Genomic DNA, 20,185 nt, shown 5'->3' on the forward strand with positions numbered 1-20,185 from the left:
CTCATTCATCCCTATTTTGCATAGGTGACTGAGGTCAGAGCAATCAGAAGGAGCCTGAAATGCTTTTGAAGGTGGTGTGACCGCAATCTCTTTAACTTATTTCTCATTCACCAAGAGTATGTGAATGTTAATGTCAAAAGGAATTTATTACAATAGAAGATAATATAATATCCTGATTTCTCAAATAGGGTCCCACTGTCAGCAATTGTCTTAACCTCTGTTTGCCTCCTTTGGATTACAAGAAAAATATTAGTTGTACAGGCTTAAAAAAAGATAAAAGTTAAAGAAAAAACAGTCCTTGGAAGATGAACATCTATTGAGTGTATATTAAAAAAAAAAATCAAAGTTTAGAGATTACAGATTTGAATTAGAGAATTTAGAATACAAAGAATATCAGAATTAAAGGGTCCCACTGTATATAAGAGAGGAGAGGAGAGGAGATGGACTTTCACATTTTAACCAACTAGATTCATAATACATATTCTTTTTTTTAAAGATTTATTTATTTATTTAGAGAGAGAGAGAGAATGCACACATGTACACAGGGTGGGAGGGGCAGAGGGAGAGAAACTCAAATAGACTCCCCGTTAAGCAAGAAGCCCAACGCGGGGCTCAGTCCCAGGACCCTGAGGATCATGCCCCGAGCTGAAACCAAGAGTCTGGATGCTCAACTGACTGAGCCCCCCAGGTACCCCAATAATATCTATCCTTAACATCTCTTAGAATCCATCACTGGAAATCATGAATTCCTTGGATTATTATAGGCACTGACCATGCAGCTCTGGAATCCCAAGACTGACCTTGTGCAAGTAGAAAGTCCACAGTTCCCAGATGGCCTTCGGAGGCAGCCATCATCAGGGGAGTACGACCTTGCTTGTCCGCCATGTTGACATCAGCTCCATGGGTGAGTAAAAGATCAACAATCTGCAAGTGCAGAGAAACAGGGATGAATGAGCCAGGAAGAGCTGCTGAGTAGACATGTGCATGTTGCTCCCCACACTGGGGGATCTCCTCCTATTGTACAGGCAAGTCACCTCTCCATGTAACTTTCTACTGCAAGGGTCCCTTTAATTCCTGCAGAGTCCTAGGTACCATGTGATCTGATTTCAGACTCTCTTTAAGGATAGCCAAATGAGAATTCAACTCTGAATGTGTGACTCAGCCCCTAAGTGAAAAAGAATTTAAGATACCAAACGCCAAGATGTAGACTAAACAATCCCACAATGGAAGCTCCAACACAGGTCACTACCTATGCCAGTGCCATTTTATTGACCTCTAGGGGTTGCTAGTCTGCCTGTAGGGAATATTTATGACTAAAGTGAATACAACAATAAAGTGCCTCTGATAAATCTTTTATACTGTTTGGCTTCTAGGGCCTTTTTTCTACACAAATACTTCCAAAGATTATTACCAATCTGCTTTCTTTTCCATCCTAAGTATATAAATTAACATTTATCTGGAATTCAAACATCTGGAAAGATTGCATAGCTAGAATTTACATACACCACGTTTTCTTTTAGCAAGTTTGAGACATCTGCAAGACACCTGTTAGCAGGGATCTTTTGGGATATGAACCTTCCAGAGGACCTGTGAATATGTGGACGTGTGGATATGTGAGAAGCAGGTCACTCCATGACCACGCCAGAAGTAGCTAGTCCTTCTATACAATATAGATCATGATGATGATATTTTTAAGAGATTTTTTAGAGATGGGCCATGATTTTGAATGTTAGGTTTCTGATATCTTCTCAATGAACGAGAATACTAATAACAAACACCCAAGTCCTCAAACCCGATGACTGCTGAGTAACCCAAACTTTGTGGGTTTTTTTTTTTTGCTCTCTGCTTCAGAAGTTCCTGTCTAGAACTCACCCCTACCTGAGGGACTGGAAGTAGCTACCCTGCTTACCTGCCAGTGGCCCTGGCGAACAGTGCTGAACAGGGGCACTGCCCCTCGGCGGTTTGGCTGGGCCACTGCTGCCCCCTGTTCCAAGAGCAGACGGCACACCTCCAGCTTGCCCCTTCCTGCCGCAGCTGTCAGTGCTAAGGGCAGAGAACATAGACTGAGAACAGGTGGGTCTTGACCTCCCCAGCCCTGTGTGTAAGCATAGCAGTGCATCTGTGCTTGATTAATGTAACTGCTACTTTACCTCCAAGGATGATATTAGCTACTTTTGCCATGAAGGAAATTTTTAAAGAAAAATTATGCATAAAATCACATTCTAGTGGGCCTACAATATATGGAGACAATTGTAATAATACATTTATTAAAAATCACCTTTGATTAAACTTATTTGGTTTCATCTTTCCTACCCAGACTGTCTTCCCTACTTCTGACTTACCTCTTTTTTTGGTATCTCTTCTTAGCTACAAACCTTTCATGGGTGTGTATGTGTGGGGGGAATGTAGAGAGAAGGGCCTTGCAGAGTAAGGCTTTTTGTTTTATTTTTAAAATATTTATTTATTTAAGATATTATTTACTTATTTGACAGAAAGAGTGTGAGAGAGCACAAGCAGGGGTTGCTGCACAGGGAGAGGGAGAAGCAGGCTTCCTGCTGAGCAGGGAGCCCAACATGGGGCTTGATCCCAGGACCCTGGGATCATGACCTGAGCCGATGTTTAACCCAGGCGCCCCAAATAAGGTCTTTTTTAGAATTAGCTAGGAACCACTTCTGGCCAACCTCTACTCCTAGGCCCTTAAACCTAAAGAACCAAAGCCAGGAATGGCAGTCTCAGGTTCCTGGGCCAGTTTTCTTTTCTTCTTCATTAGTTGAGACAGAAGTTTCGAGTACATCCGCAACCATTTTCATATAAGGGTCAGAACTGTTCAAGGTAATAGTCTTAAAGATGAGAGAAGAGGTGTGACAAAGGCTCTTCTGAATATAAAATAATGGAGTCACTGATAATAAAAATAGCTATAGTGACTAGAAGGGACACAACAGGGAGAAACTTAAACAGTCTTTGTTTTGAGTGAACTATTGTTCACTCTAACCTGGAGTTATATTGCTCTGGCTGGCGCATTTCAACTCACTGGATAACACATTTATACGAGAGGGAATGTTCCATTTGGCTGTTTTCTTTGTTGTATCATCTCTGTTGCTTAGGTTATGATGTAATTTGGCAGGAATCTCCAGCTGATAGCTGGACATGGTCATTAACACAGCTGGCCAATTTCATCTCAGAACAACACAACTATGTACAATGGGATCTGTACTTTTAAAAAATCCAAGAGCAAAAAACTGCTTTGGCTGGATTTTATGTAAATCTTATCAAAAACTGTTAAAACTTTTTGAAAGAAGATTAAGGTAAAGTCGGTTCTGTAAAACAACACACTGGTTCTTAGAGCAAACACAGCAGTTCGGAGCCAAATCTCTTCCTTAGAGACCAGTAACAGAATTTGTTCCCTAGCTTGTCGGCAGCTGATGAGATTATCTGACATAAATGGTCCTTTTTCAAAGCGAAACATCTAAGAAGTCTGAAGAGGCAGACAGGATGCAGCACAGAGTTGGGGAAATAGCCAAAGTCGGCTTGGATGGGATGGGGATACTAAACAGAATGCGGCAAAGCAAATGGTTCTTCTGTTTATCTATTTTCAACTGTGAAAGAGTGTAGCACAGACAGGTCATGCAAGACCAATGAGAGACAGGTGGTTGGGGAGACATAAACTGATCACTGCTATCCAAAACATTAAACATTTATTGAACTATTTGTCAGACACTGTCTCTGCTCTCAAGGAACTCCAGGTTGAGTAAGGATAACAGACAAAAATTACATTGCTATCGAGTGTATAAGTTGTATGGAGGTAACACAGAGAAAGAAGTGTCTGAGAAGGTCTTCAGGAAGAGATGTTCATCTGAGCTAGATGCTGAAAGAGAAACAGAGGACTGAGAGCAGGCCAGGCACAGGGAGAGCACGTACGGCACTGAGGTGGGAGACAGCAAATTTATTGTTACTGGAGTTACTGGAGAAGCCAGGCAATAGATAAGGCTAGAGATCATGACTGGTCTTCTTAGGCTACACTATATAACTTCATTAATGGTACAGGTGGTCAATAAAGGGTGGTAAGCAGGAAAGTGACATCAACAAAGATCACTCTGGTGGAAGTCACAAGGGAGATGAATCACGAAAGGGTGACAAGATCAGAGATCAGGCAGTTGCAATAACGTAGGCAAAGGATGATAAGGGCATGAGTTATAGGTATCTCGTTTATTTTGTCAACTCTTGCTTCTTTTGGGTCATAGGACGGTTCAGGCCCTCCAGAACTGCTAGATGATTTTTAATGCTGGTCCCAGTCTAAGCTTATAGGACAAGGAAGAAGAGGGAGTGGTGAACAATCTAATTGCTTTTCTTCTGTACTGTTCCATAAGAAGTCTGTGAAAATCCTATGGGATGGGAGGAGGCCAGCCAGACGGCGGAGGCTGGATGTAGGCAGATGCTATCTGGAAGAATAAAGAGGCTGAAAAAGGAAGACAAAAGCAACCAGGATATTCTAGTGACCTGCTTTTAGAAAATCCGCTCTGTAAAAATTACATCTCAATTATTATTTCACTATAGGCTAAGATAAATTTCATTGATTCTAAGATGCACTTTTTTCCCTTCATATTTTTTTTAATTTTACTTTATTATGTTATGTTAGTCAACATTCATTACATCATTAGTTTTTGATGTAGTGTTCCATGACTCATTGTTTGCATATAACACCCAGTGCTCCATTCAATACGTGCCCTCCTTAATACCCATCACCAGGCTAACCCATTCCCCCCAACCCCCTCCCCTCTAGAATCAGTTTTAACACCTCTAAAACTGGGATGCATCTTGTGATTGCTGTGATAATAAAGAACTGTGTCAGTTTAATAGGCTGAGGCTTTTTTTGTAGTGGCACATAAAATAATGGCTATATAGTTTCCTATAGTTAGTGGTATCTTAGATTTGATATAGTAAGGGATACAAACTGTTGGGAACATCACAACCTTTTGATTTTCCTTAGGTAAAAATTGTGTTGTTTAGACCAGGGCTGCAGGTCACAAACCTTCGTTCTCTAAATGAGAGGGACATGTGTAAGATTTTGCCATTGGAGGAAACATCACAATTCACTGGGTCATTACACATTTTGAATGATTATGTGCTATAAGGTAGAAAGAAACATGTATATTTAGTAAATCTATCACGATAGAAAAGCAACTCATAGTCTGTTCTATATTGGTGGAGAGGTATAGCAACATTTTTACACAGCACAGACATTATTTCCTAGAAATTTTCCTGAAGCCAAATAACTGTTTATAGATCTGTAAGTTGTATTACAGATGCATTTCATTCTAGCACTATTTAAACAGCATTTTATGTTTATAATGCTGAAATTATTTCATATATGTATCAAGTTAAACACAACACAATTCTGATTACAAGCCAACTGACATGAAGCTTTGATTTTTTTACAATCTTGAGATATGGTACATATTTAAATAAATTACTGTAACAAACTTTGTTGTGCATGTTAAAGTGAGCTATTTTAAAAAGTCCTGAGGCCATAAAATTTTATTCCTTTTTTTGGGGGGGGGAGAGAGGGAGAGAGGGAGAGGGAGAGGGAGAGAGAGAGAGAGAGAGAGAGAGAGAGAAAGAGGTGCAGAGGAAGAGAGAGAGAATCCCAAGCAGGCTCCATGCCCAGGGCAGAGGTGACATGGGGCTCAATCTCACAACCCCGAGATCATGACCTGAGCTGAAATCAAGAGTCTGAAGTCTAACTGACTGCGCCACCCAGGCGCCCCCATAAAGTTTTATTCTAATAAGAAATTCGTATCAATAAAAATAAGTCTTCTACTTAGTTCACTCCCCTTCTTGAACATTTTTAAGAAATCCTTTCAAGTACAGCACTAGAATATGTTTGATATTCATCACTATGATTGCTAGCCTTATAATTCCTATCCATACCCTCATCAGGCCATACTCCTTTCTGCCCTCCCCTGGGGTTCCACGTGCACAGCTGGCAACGGGAGCCTGTTGGGAGGTTCAGCAACACTGTGCCGGGCAGGGCCATGCTGACGGGAACAGTAAAGCACCATGCCCCTTCTGCAGCTCTCAGTCACAATATACATGCTCCAAAACTGCTGGTGTCCTGGTCAGTCCCTTCCCCGAAGTCTGGCCCTTGGTTTCCCGCGGGGAAGAGTCCCAGAGACAGCAGCTGTTTCCAGCTGCACGTTTTCCTTTAATCTGTCACGGGCTCTGAAGCTGCAGCTGCCTGACATCTGTTCCCTTTGGCTCTTACAGAGGGAGGGATAGTTGGAGAAGCAAATTCCTGAGCTTTGGACTATTCCACATCATGTTAAAGAAGCCATGAATGGAAACGTCACAACTTGATAGGTCGTGACAAATTTTAAATGAATTCAAGTGCCTCCTTTATTTTTAATAACACTCTGACTCTAACTAAAATACACACCCTCTCTGTTTAAGAAAATATTCCCCCTAAGTTGGCCATCTCAATATTGGTCTACTTCTCCTGGCAAACATGACACATATCTGTGGTGACTCTACAGTTTGCCCTGGCTTCATAACAACACATAAAAGGTTACTAATGTTTCTCCAGATGTTCCAGTTTAGACTTGGGGGAAAGACAACAATCATTTCCTGCAAAGACCACAAGGAAGAAGCTTCTGTTTGTGTAGTAAGTACCAAGCAATATAGACATCTCTTGGCTACAGATCAAGAGGGACTGCATGGGGCTGTGCCTTATAGGGTGGTACCTTCATTTTGCATCCAGAGAGCAGCTTTACTCAGTATATAGCAGTTTAACCACATCAGACACCACTCTGCCATGATAACACTTGGTTAAGCCAGAGGTGTGGATAAAAGTTTAACCTCCTGGTTTACAACTGCAGGTGGAGTTATTTTGATGGGAGAAATATTCATACCTAACTGCTACAAGAATCCCATAAAAGAATTTTCTGCTCTGGTTTGGCACATTGTAAGGAAACTTTCAGTCTTTTACAATTATTTGGAAAAAAGAGCAGGGTAAAGTTTTGGTTGAAAGACAACTCCGGTGCTAATGATTTGGAGAATCCAAAGGGAAAGAGGACTGGAAGAAGGACATTGCTTGACTTTTTACTTTGGCTGAGTCGATCTCCAGTACACAAGCCATAAGACTGAGGCTGCCAGGAGAGGAAGAATGAAGGGGAGTAAGTCAGAGGGGGAGACGAACCAGGAGAGATGATGGACTCTGAAAAACAAACTGAGGTTTCTAGAGGGGAGGAGGGTAGGGGGATGGGTTAGCCTGGTGATGGGTATTAAAGAGGGCACATTCTGCATGGAGCACTGGGTGTTATGAACAAACAATGAATCATGGAACACTACACCAAAACAAATTATGTAATATATGGTGATTAACATAACAATAAAAATTAAAAAAAAAAAAAAAGACTGAGGCTGCCAAAGGTATGCCAGAGGAAAAATCAGGGTGTGAGATGCAGAGTGTCTCCACACGAACACAACACATTAATGAGAAAAGGGAGTAATGTCCACGAAAAGTACCTGTCTCTCCCCAGAGACTGTCAAAACTGTTGATCTGTGCTCGCTCTACTTCTTCTTCATCTTTTTCTGGAAGATCAAGTAGGTAGGAGACAATCTGGAACGAGAAGGTGTGTCAGTTCAAACTTCAGGTGGGAAACTATGCTACCAGCTCTGGCCTGTGAGGTTTGAAAGACGCCTGGATGACCCGAGTGTGACGCAATCGCTTGCACACAGAAGAAACCAGAACTGACTATCCCAGCAAAGAAACCCAAAGTGGCCATGATGAACATTTGTTTTATCAGGTACAGTTTATACAGTTGTGTTCTCTTGAACACAACTCACTTACACAGCATGTGATTTTTAAAAAATTATTTATTCCTCATCTTTAAGTTAAAGAGCAAACCCTCATCCTCCCAGTAAAAATACCAATAAAGAGAAAAAACCCAATCAATCAATAAAAACCAGAAAACAAATATGGAGAAAACGTAGGGGCTCTTATTTCATCAGAGTAGAGCAATGATCTTCTTTTTTCTGCTTGGAAGTGCAAGCACTGCTTTGGGGATAATAAAGGGAGAATGACTATTAATATTAAAAAGGAAAGTAACAGCTCTGTTTCCAGGAATTTGCCTGTAGAGAGAGTTTAAAAACCTACAGATATTAAAAATTCCAGTTTTACTTAATATTCCCTTGGTGACATACGAGGTCAGTTGGCAGGGGAGCTGTGTCACCGAAGCTTCCCATGCAGTGGTGAGCCAACGCGTTCTGGCCCCTGAAAGCGGAGCATTACATTTTCAGGAATTTTGTAAGCCGGTTATTAAATGAAGATGTTTATTAAAAATTAAATAACAAATTATATTAAAAACAAAGGTTAAAAAATAAAATCTCACGACTTCTTAATTATTTAAGTACACTCTATCTATGCTCTTGAGGTTATTCATATGTATTGTGTTGTATGGTGGAAACAGCCCATCACGGTATGTAGCTCCTATGCATCTCTTCATGACATCACAATGGCAGCTCCGTATCAGCTGTGGTGAGAGCATTTACACCTTGGAAATTGGCAAACATTATAAATCAAGATTTGATTCAGTGCTAACGCTCCAAGGGGCTCCAGTTTAATGATTTGTACGAAGGTGAGAAGTAGTTTAACACAGATCACGTATCAGATTTAATGACAAGAAAATTATTGGGAAAAGAACAAAAAAGATCATCTATAAATGATCAAAGAGTTGCAACCACAGGTTGGCTTCAGATATAAATTTCACAAAAGTCAAGAATTCCCTTAAGAGTACTGTATATTTCATTATCTGTAAACTGTATGCTACATGTTCTTCATATCAGTAAAATTTATACTAATTTTTTTAAAAGAATTTTTAACTTATTTATTTGACACAGAGAGAGAGAATACAAGGACGGGGAATGGCAGGCAGAGGGAGAAGCAGGTTCCCCACTGAGCAAGGAGACCAATGCGGGGCTCGATCCCAGGACCCTGAGCTGAAGGCAGCTGCTTAACTGACTGAGCCACCCAGGCGCCCCAAATTTATACTAATTTTAAGTATGTATGTACATGTACACACGCACACACACATACACACACACACATACACACACACACACACACACTTCCGCTCTACTACACAACCCTCCCGGAACTGGATGTTCAACATTTCCTAGCAATTATCGGTTCCATACATTTGTTACCATATTATTATTATGATTCGTAAAACAATTTAGCAAAAATACTGTTTGTATAGTGTTTAACAGCTTACAAAGCACCTTTCATACCAGCTGTGTAAAAAAGAATATATTAGACTAATTTTACTGATGGGAAACGAAGGTTCTAAGAGATTAGGTAAACTGCCCAAGGTCCAGAGTGAATGAGTAGTAAACTGGGACTCCAACCTGGTCCTTCTGAGATTTCAAATGTGGTGCTCTTCCCATTCCACACTGCCTACCCATGTGAGCAAAGGTCAATAAATAATCCCCAGGAGCTGAGTGTCACTGTCTGTTAAATAAGGGTGGCAAGATGGGGAGGAATTGGATTAGATGATTTCCAAAATTCTTTTCCACTCTCAAGGGCTGTGTTCATAATTCTAGATATGCTATTTGAGAATTCAAGCGCTTCATGGAGTTCAGTCTCCTATTCCTCAAAACAGTGACCAAAACGCTGATCCACATTAATTAGGCAGCTAATTTTGTAATAATGCCACCCTTTTCCCGTCTCCTAGGTCCTTCAATACACAGCCTGAAAAAAACTAAAAACCCTAAACCTTATCACTTGCTTTCTTACCTCCGTGTACCCCATGCTGGCTGCAGCAATGAGGGCCTGCTGGATGGCATGGCTCTTCTTAAATACTCCTTGCTGCTGGCCAGCCATCGTCCAGTCACACTGAATCAAAAACTTGACAACCTCCAGGTGACCTCGGAGTGCAGCATGGACCAAAGCACACTGCCCATTCTTGTCCAAATGATCCACCTAAGAGGAAGGACAGAGAAATGTATGTGAACAAAGATTTGTGGCCATGCTAATCCAGTCACATTGGTCCACTGCACATGACTAGAGAGAGTCATCCCTTCCCATACCCTGAATCAATCTCTGAGAAAATCTAGAAAATTCTCTCCTACTCAGGCTAGATCACTGCTGAGCTTGAACTCTGGTAGATGCCCCTCAGGGGAGAACCTCTTTTCATAAGGTCAGGCTTTTGTTTTCACAGAAAAAGGAACCAAAAACCCAAAACTCCCAGCTCCAGCTCTGTTTTCCTGAGGTATATTCTCCTTTGTCCTCAAACAGTTCTTTTCAGACCAAGATTTGAAAGACTTGTAGCTCTGCTGGCACAAAAGAACTGTCTTTGAAATCGTGAAAGCGAAGAAAAACATTTTGAAGCTCAAATTTTTTGGTCTTCCAAAGAAGCGAAATACCTCATATCATGAATCATACTTCTGACCACCAAGCTTTGGTGAAGGCTACTTTTTTCTTCCAGTGGGAGGGCAGAATCTCAAATATCTGGCCAACATGGCCAGAGGTACTTGGAGCTTAATGCTAGACTACGTTCCAATAGTGGCTTTTATGGTTGCAGTGTTGGTTGAAAGAAGAGGCTGGTTAAGATCGATCTACCAGAAGGAAGCCACAAGGTTCACCAGAAGAGTAGCCTTTTCTGGCAGGTAGGTTTCCAGGGGTAGTCAGAATACTTGAAACATATAAGTTCTGCATCTGGTTCTCCCCAGCTTTATTCCACCAGCAATCTATTTTTTTTTCAACTTTTCTTTTTATTATGTTATGTTAATCACCATACATTACATAATTAGTTTGTGATGTAGTGTTCCATGATTCATTGTTTGAGTATAACACCCAGTGCTCCATTCAATACATGCCCTCTTTAATACCCATCACCAGGCTAACCCATCCCCCCACCCCCCTCCCCTCTAGAACCCTCAGTTTGTTTTTCAGAGTCCACCGTCTCATGGTTCATCTCCCCCTCCGATTTCCCCCGCTTCATTCTTCCCCTCCTGTTTTTTTTAAAACATATAATGTATTATTTGTTTCAGAGGTACAGACCTGTGATTCAACAGTCTTGCACAATTCACAATGCTCACCATAGCACATACCCTCCTCAATGTCTATCACCCAGCCACCCCATCCCTCCCACCCCCCCACCACTCCAGCAACAGTTTGTTTCCTGAGATTAAGAATTCCTCATATCAGTGAGGTCATATGATACATGTCTTTCTCTGACTTATTTCGCTCAGCATAACAATCTCCAGTTCCATCCACGTCGTTGCAAATGGCAAGATTTTATTCCTTTTGATGGCTGCATAATATTCCATTGTGTATATATACCACATCTTCTTTATCCATTCATCTGTCGATGGACATCTTGGCTCTTTCCACAGTTTGGCTATTGTGGACATTGCTGCTATAAACATCGGGGTGCACGTACCCCTTCAGATCCCTACATTTGTATCTTTGGGGTAAATACCCAGTAGTGCAATTGCTGGATCATATGGTAGCTCTATGGGAACCTCCACACTGTTCTCCAGAGTGGCTGCACCAGCTTGCATTCCCACCAACAGTGTAGGAGGGTTCCCCTTTCTCCACATTCCCGCCAACATCTGTCGTTTCCTGACTTGTTAATTTTAGCCATTCTGACCCACCAGCAATCTATTTAACAAATGTTTACTGAATGCCTACTTTGTGCAAGGTACCACCTAGCATGAAAAGGTGAATAAGGTAGTAAAATATAGATTCTGTTCTCAAGGACTTTCAAATAAGGTAGGGGAGATGTGACCAGTGTGACAAAAACCTATTCAACAAAGGATAAAGACTGTCATAAGGAAAGTACAAGTGCAATGAAACTGGAGAGAATGCCTAACTAGAATCAGGGACAGATTCTGAAGGAAAGGTGCTATAGTCTAAATGCTTTTGTTCCCTTGAAATTATATGTTGGAATTCTCACCCCCAGTGTAATGATATTAAATGGAGATGGGATGTTTGGGAAGTGAGAAGTGTCCTACTATTGGGGCCCCAGAGAGCTTGCTTTCCCTCCTCCACCACAGGAGAACAGAGCAAGAAGGTGCTGGCCGTACACCAGGAAGCTCTCACTAGCTGCCGAATCTGCTGGCACCGTGATCTTGAGACTTAGCCTCAGAACTGTGAGAAATAAATGCTGTCTACGAGCCACTCCGTCTGTGGTATTTTGTTATAGCAGCCCAAACAGACTCAGAAAAGGTCCATCTCAGCTGGCTGAGATAGGAAATGATTAACTCTAGTTTTTGCAAGGGTAAGGTACATGGAAGGCAAGTTTAAACTACAAAGTTGAGAGGGTCTTCTGGGACCAGAGCAGGGATATTTCTGAATGCCAGGCTAAGTGGTCTGAATTTGAATCAGAGGTCATGGATAGTCATTGAGAATTTTCATGCTCATACTACATTTTCAAAAACTAGGGGGTGAGTAAAAGATGCTTTGGCTCCTTGGAGAAATGATTAATTCCTGGGGCTGGGGCATTAATAGTAAATGACGAGTGTGGAAAATCTGGTGGTGCCAGAAAGTACCGAAATGCTCATAAAATACTTTAGCAGAAGCTGAAAGGATACAGGAGCCAACTTGAAGGGGCTTCCAAAGGCCAAATCTTGGGCAATTTGCGCAACAAATAATAATGGCAATGGGTTATAGGTCCTAGTATAAAATAAATAAAGGAATCCGTAGTACTATAAATAATTAGAAAAATACATATATAGGGGAGAAGGGACAGCTCTTCCTTACATCAAAATTCTAATTAATAAATGCTGAAGGAATGAGGGAAATAGAAAACGTAAAAACACCAGAGCAATTGTTACTGCAGCAAGAATCTTTGATGGATCCTAAAATCAGTGGACAAAAGCATGAGAAACAAGATATTTGTCTAGTCTCAAAGCATCTCTCTCTCAAAGATACTTCTTAATTACAAAGGGGAAAAACAGTAACTTCATAACTGAGAAACCTGGAAGACACCATCCGAGCCAGGTGATCGAGGTTAGCATCCCGTGATAGGACACAGCAAGGGCATACACCTCCCGAAGAGCTGCGTTATAAGGGCACGGCAGCACTTCTGTGGTATTCTTGCTGATGATACATAAACTCAACCTAACGATGAGAAAAATCTCAAACTAAAACCGAAGAACATCCCACAAATAACTGGCTAGTATTGTATTCTTCAGTACTTTGGTGCTGATGCCGTGGGAGAGAGTCTGAGGATGGAGAAGACGAGAGGACAAAATCTCAGTGAACAGTGACATTAGGAGAAGGAAGAGAGAAGAGCAACCAGACAGGCAGGAGAACTAGGACCACCCTGCGAGTTCTGGAAAGTGCCGTGTCAATACCGCCAACACTATGGACAGGTTTAGAGGGTGAGAAATGACAGAAAGTTACTTTATCTGGTGGTCGGCAGTTGTTTGTGACTTTCGAGAGTAGCTTCAGTTGAATGACAAGAGGTTAGGTGTTTTCTTTCTTTTTCTTTTTTTAAAAGATATTGTTTTTAAGTAATCTCCACACTGAATATGGGGCTTGAACTTACAACCCTGAGATCAAGAGTCACATGCTCTACCGACTGAGCCAGCCGGGAGTGCCCCCCCTTTTTTTCTTAAAGAGTATTATTTATTAGACCCTGCAAGAGATGAAAAGAGACTCTTATCTCTCTTTTTAAAAAGATTTATTTATTTGAGAGAGAGAAAGCGGGGGGAGGGGCAGAGGGAGAGGGAGGAGGAGGAAGCAGGCTCCCCACTGAGCGCAACACGGGGCTCAATCTCACGACCCTGGGATCAGGACCTGAGCCGAAACCAGGAGTCAGACGCTTAACTGACTGAGCCACCCAGGTGCCCCAAGATTTCATCTCTTTTTAAAAAGGCTTTCTCAGTTTTAATTCTCATGGTGACCCCACTAATCCTTTTTATAGATGAAAACAGTGAGACTGAGAGGTTAAATGACTTGCCCAAGCCCTCAGGGAAAGGAAGTATAAATGGAAGCTTTGACCAAGTTGTGTTTGATCCCAAAGTTTATGATTTTAATGACTTAATGCCTCTTTCTCTCATGGAGGCCAGACTAAAAATGGTTAAGGGCCAGTAAGGAAGCAGAGGTGGCAAGTAGAGAGGACTCTTTGGGTAGGACTGGTGGATATGGAAGGGAAGGGATGGGACCGCAGCCCTGGTCGGCAGGAGAGAGGGCAGCTGCTTTTTTGGGTTATAGGAGACATTCATCAGTTTGTTGAGAATTTATTTTTTATTTTTAAGGATTTATTTATTTATTTACTTGTCAGAGAGAGAGAGAGAGAGAGAGAGTGCGTGCACAGAAGCAGACGGAGAAGCAGGCTCCCCGCTGAGCAAGGAGCCCGATGCGGGGCTTGATCAGAGAACCCCAGGATCATGACCTGAGCCGAAGGCAGACACTCAACCAACTGAGCCACCCAGGCGTCCCGGTTTGTTGAGAATTTAGGAAAAGAGTGAAGCGAATTGTGAGAGAAAAGCAACATGTAGAGATAAAAAATAATGGTGGAGGCAAGTGCTTTGGGAAGGATGGTAAACATTTCCTTCTCTGAGGCAGACATGAAGTGAGTGTTGGTAAGGATTAACGGAGTTTTGAGATGGAGGCACATGGAGATGAACTCAGTCTTGGTAATGTAGGAGGCCAAGAGGTGTGGCAGGGTGTGGAGGAGAATGCAAATGATTTCCATATCTGCTCTGGGGAAAATAGAGATGTATGGAATGGTAACTGGGCAATAGGAAAGTCCCAACTGAGATGAGAATATGAATTCACAGCAGTAGTAATAAGGCCCAGTTGTTCTGTTTTTAGAGATGAGATGTTCATTCAAATGAATAGGACATTATAGGTGGACGTTATAGGTCTGTGTCACAGTAGACACCTAGGGGTCTGGAATTTCACTGAGAGTCTCAGGTCCCAGTTCTCAAAAGTCTCAAGAGTCCCCCTTTCTTCCCTGGTGAGAACACTGGACATCTTAGAACGAGGTCACACATATTACTTATATTTCAGTGCAAAACCACCCAAATCCTCAGTCTGTTTTCAAGACTGAAACAAAATGCCACAAGGCTACAATTTTCCCGAGAGGCTTACATTGTTGAGACCAGCATTTTTCTTCTCACCAAAATTTTGAAACTGAGTTCTTTTATATCAGCAGCTCTTGAGATACTATAAAGCAAACACTTTTTTAGAAAGGTCTTCAGGGAATTAAAGTTCACTAGCAGATACACTGCCTAGTGCCTCTGGTGGGTTTGAGTATAAACACAGAGAGTCATGTCCTCCTCACACCTCTATGATGCTGGTCTTCAAGGCTAGGGTGAGGGAGTCTGGCCTCTGTTCTTACCTCCAGGGCTAACTTCTCTTCTCTACACATGAAAGGCTGTGCGCACGGTTCAGTTCTGACTTCCCACTGCAGTCTCTTTGCTCCTTCACTTCTCCTTCCTCCCTCTGTGCTCAGTGGAGAATTCCCTGGTTGTTAGGTGGGGACTTCTTGTGGCTGCTGATAAATGCAGCTTCCTAAGTGCCTCCCAAGGGCCTTAGAACCATGTCCTGCTGTGGTGCGGAAGGGGCAGTGGCAAGCGGGCCAGCACTTGGGACGTCTGCACAGCCGGTATTCCCCGTGATCTGCGCCCTACTGGATTTGATGTGCTCTGCCTAGACTCATGAGATGACACAGGAGACAAGGAAGACTCCACGGCAGGGAGGAAGAGAAAGGGAGGACAGGCAAAGCATCGGAGTGGGGCAGCCATTACCTGGGCACGCTTCTTGCACAGAAGTACGACAATGCTCAGGAAGCCAGCCGCCGCTGCATAGCCCAGAGGGGTCAGGCCGCTTTCAGAAGAGGCATCCACATTGGCCCCAAACTCCAACAGCAGGGCCACCATTTCTGTGTAACCAAGATGAGACTGGACACACAGAATTGGAGCATTATTTAAAACCTCTGTCCGGTAATTAATGTTGGCACCTCCCAAAATCAGCAGTCGGCTGACCTAGAAATAAGTACACAGAAATTACACTTAGGCAAGTTTCAGTTGCATCCTCTCAGTCATCTTTAATTAAGTCATCAGGGACCCCACAACAGCACCTAGTAGCACTTAGTAACTGCTTTATTTTATAATCTTCACTTGTTCCTTTTTTGATACCTTGCCTTCAGAAAGGGTTGTGAAATGTCTGCTTTCCATGAACTGCTCAGTCATGAGAGCAGACGCCACCCACACTATAGTGCTGAACACAGCCTCTTCTAAGTGAACTGTTGGTCAGAAAAGCTCCTACCCGAACAAAGCCTACCTGGATCAATTTACTGCCTAGAAGCAGGAGGACCTAATCCTATAAACCAGAGCCAGAAGGTAGTAGCTCAACAGGTCTGGTCTTCAATTCACAGAATAAAACGCAACAATTTCAAATATATTAGATTATCAATAAAAGGCTGACTGATAGGAGATAGTCTAAGGTTAAGTCAAATATCAGTTAAATAGCCACTTAAATGTCCCAATTTTATTTCTGCACAACTAATTCTTTAATCTATCTGTAATTCACAAGCATCTACCTTTATATTTGGAGTGTAGAGATTTCGTAAAGATGCCAATGCCATGGAAAGACCTTCTGTGCTATAGGAGATCCAGAGACCTTGGAGGATGGAAGATGACACACCAACTTTTTTACTCAAACCCTGAAAAAGAAATAGAGACAGTTAAATTATTAGCCTGGCTGAAGAGTACCATGAGTAGTGAGTGACTTCTAGGTTTGTTGTACTAAGAAATGAGAATGGAGTCTTGCCCTAACTAGGTCCAGGCCCAGCAAAGCCAATCCAAGGAAGGAAGATACTAACAGTGAAGTTTGGCACCTAATAAGTGAATCTGGGGAGGTATTCTCTTAAAAAAGTTAAGCTACTTCTGCCTGCTTTGTTCCTTGAAATGCTGGTTGTTCTTGCCTAGAATACCTACTTATGTCTAAAACAGCAATTCATGGCCAACCTTGTTTCATTTATACTCCTGATCCTATTCCCCTTTCCCCATCATTGAATTATTTGGAAGCAAATCCCAGACGTCTTATCAGTTAATATACAACTATTTCAGTAAATGCCTCTAAAAAGATGTAGGCTCTTTTTAAGACAAACCCCAACATCATTATGATACCTAAAATTAACAAGGATTCTATAATATGAAATATCCAGTGTTCAAATTTCCTTGACTGTCTCAAAAAAAGAAATAATTTTTTTTCTAAATTGTAATCTGTAAAAGATCCATATACTATAACCAATTTTAAAACACTTTAAAAACGTAAAGGGAAAATGAGATTTTCTTATATTAATTTTTTAAACAAAATATTGTGCACATATGTCCATACATGTACACATGCTTTTGCCTCATTCTATTTCAAGAGAGATATAGTAGTCCATTATATGGATGTATCACAATTTACTTACAGATAAGTTAGGTTCTAGAGCTCACCTCTACCGTAGATCCTGGCAAACCAGGAAACTTAGCTCTGACTCCCTCTTTGGGCCTCAGTCTCCTAATCTGGACTATGTGTGAGCCTCACCAAGATCTTTTGAGGAACTGTAAACTGTATTAAACAATTATACAGAAAAATCATTATAAATTGATATTTATAATTCAACAGAGGAAGCTTTTAGTAATGGAAGACAAGCTCTATATATTATGGTTGAAGGAAAAAAAGAAAGGGAATCCAACATTTATTCAGTATCTGCTATGTGTCAGGCTCTATGCTAGGGCCTTTTCATGTTAGTTTCTTTAATCTCCATGACAGTCCTGTGAAGTTGAATTTATTACTATTTTTATATAGGAGGAAACAACCCAGAGAAGGCTAAGTAATTTGCCCAAAGTCCTACAACCATTAAAAAGTGGAGCTGGAATTAGAAGCCAAGTCCTTTTAACTCTAAACTTCATGTTCCTTCCATTAGACCAAGTTAAACCTGAGCCAGGACTTTAATTCTGAATTCTTAGCTGGAAAAGTAGCAACTAAAATAAACAAAGCAGCTGATTGCTGGCTTCTCCCTTTACCTTTAATTCTGAACCATTTGCCACCCTTGAGTGCCTTCTCCAAAATTGTCCTTTTTTATCCTAGACGATTTGATCTACTTCTATGGGCTTTGCTCTTATGATTTCAACTAAGCATTATTTCTTTTCTAACTATGATATTTAAAGCACAACTGTGACTATGACCTGTAATAGCCAACTTTCTCTTAAATACTGACTTACGTGAAATTCCTTAGATATGTTCACTTAATCCACAGAATATTATAAAGATTAGCCTACAGAAGAAGAATGCTGGACCAGTGTTTATTAAAGTCACACAGCAATTCTACTTTTGCTCAAGGTCTCCAGCATCAGAGTGAGTTTAGAAAATGTTGTATTTTAGCTTCTCAGAAAGATATAGCAACTCATTCCTCTGCTCAGGGCCTCTAAGTTTGGGTTTAGTTTTCTTGAATATAAATTGCTTCTTTTTTTCTGTGTGATACCCAGGACAGTTTTGGTCATTCAAAGATACCAAAGGAATTTTAAATGAAAAAGCCTAAGATGTTCAGAGAAAAGGTGGATGTTCCCAGAATACCAAGTCATAATTTCTGCTCAAGGGGACTTGGCTATACTTCTGGTAATGGTGGATCTAAACTTGATCCTGCTAAGGACAGTTAGGAAAAACTCTACAAAATTTAAAAATTATCCTCATTGAAGACATGGGAGGAATAACAGGTTGGAGAAGAATTACTAGACCACGTAAGGATAGGATGGAGCCCAGGAGAGCAGTTTAGAGCTACTTTTCTCCTCGATGTGTTTGCTAATTCTGCAGAATTAGCTAGGAGTACTTTTGATAGCTTTAGGATTTTTAGGGCAGTGAAATTCTTCTGTATGATCCTGTAATGGTGGATACATATTAGGCATTTGGCAAAATCCACAGAAGCATAAAACACAGTTAAAACCTAATATAAACTATGGACTTCAGTTAATGATATGTCAATATAGGTTCATCAATTATAACAATGTACCACACCACTGCAAGAAGTTAATAATAGGGGAAACTGTGGTGGGAGAGTGAGTATATGGAAATTCTCTGTATTTTCTGTAAACCTAAAACTACTCTAAGAAAGTAAGACTATTAAGAAGAAAAAAAAAAAAAAGCCTGGGTTCTACTCCAGAACCATGAATGATAATCTCTGGGAGTAAAGCACAGGGGTGTGTGTGTGTGTGTGTGTGTGTGTGCGCGTGTGTGTGTGTTTAAAGTTCTCCAGGAGAATCTAATGTATAGCCAAAATTGAAAGCTACTGGCCATTGATCTAGACCTACAGATAAATCTTGAATACACAAAATTCAGTGAAAAAAAGTTATAGAATTACATGAAGAATATGATTCTGTTTATGTCAAATGTAAAAATTAATGGAATAATTCTGTATACTGTTTATGAATATATTTTTATGTTGAAAAAATGCAAAATATGGATAAGAAGAATATATGTGAACTTTAGGGTAGAAATTATCTCTAAAAGGGAGAGAAACAGGGTTAACAGAGGGCTCTACTCTATGTGTTACATTTTCATTTCTTCAAAATAAAGAAAAAGATTTGAAGCAAATATGGAAAAATCTTAGCATCTGTTAAATCTGGTAGATCGTATTTGATTATTCAGTTATCTGTGCTTTCTGGTATGTTTAAAATATAATTTTAAAAGGGGGGGATAGGGATATTTCTTCCTCAGAGACAAGAGAAAGGGAGGTAAGAACTGATGATACTGTAGATTGATTTTTTGGTGGGAGGAGGAGAGTGGTTAAGGGAAGTCACACTCAATGGCTTTGATTTACTCAGTGACTCATAAGTCAGGCTGTTTTTGGAATTAGTCGACTTGGTTAAGAGCCAGATAAAAAAGAAATGGAAAAAGGAACTGAGTAAGAATAGACCTTTGTAAATGAACTTCAATGAAATGGTCCAGTAACTGGACTACAAAGCAGCACTGAGGGTCCCAGTGAGGTTGAAGTAAATACATAGGAAAGAAGCCTGAAATACAGAGCTAGACTCTAGGATTTGGAATATGAGCTTTACTCATGCTATGGACTTGCTCTACTGATTTCTTCTGCTTGGTGGGGCTGACTCTTTTGCTTCTATGAGGTATAAGAGGAAAGAGTTTCAGTTTAGGTAAATTCATCTCAACAGACGTGATAGGCAGGAT

At 41.0% G+C, this 20,185-nt stretch overlaps 1 protein-coding gene across 1 annotated transcript in view; it reads right to left on the reverse strand.

Moving 5' to 3' along the window:
- The window catches only part of TANC2 (tetratricopeptide repeat, ankyrin repeat and coiled-coil containing 2), a 347,897-nt gene that overhangs the window by 14,571 nt on the left and 313,141 nt on the right, over positions 1–20,185 (reverse strand). Inside the window, exons 15-20 of the mRNA XM_028087521.2 lie at positions 16,554–16,676; positions 15,760–15,996; positions 9,791–9,976; positions 7,522–7,615; positions 1,910–2,043; positions 801–924 (exon numbers count right to left, since the gene is read on the reverse strand). Of these exons, the coding sequence (XP_027943322.1) occupies positions 801–924; positions 1,910–2,043; positions 7,522–7,615; positions 9,791–9,976; positions 15,760–15,996; positions 16,554–16,676 (898 nt within the window). The remainder of the gene's footprint in view (positions 1–800; positions 925–1,909; positions 2,044–7,521; positions 7,616–9,790; positions 9,977–15,759; positions 15,997–16,553; positions 16,677–20,185) is intronic.

Source organism: Eumetopias jubatus, unplaced genomic scaffold, assembly GCF_037043125.1.
Source record: "Eumetopias jubatus isolate StellerSeaLion01/CBP00866 unplaced genomic scaffold, mEumJub1_p1.0 scaffold_10, whole genome shotgun sequence".
NCBI classification, from domain to species: Eukaryota; Metazoa; Chordata; class Mammalia; order Carnivora; family Otariidae; genus Eumetopias; species Eumetopias jubatus.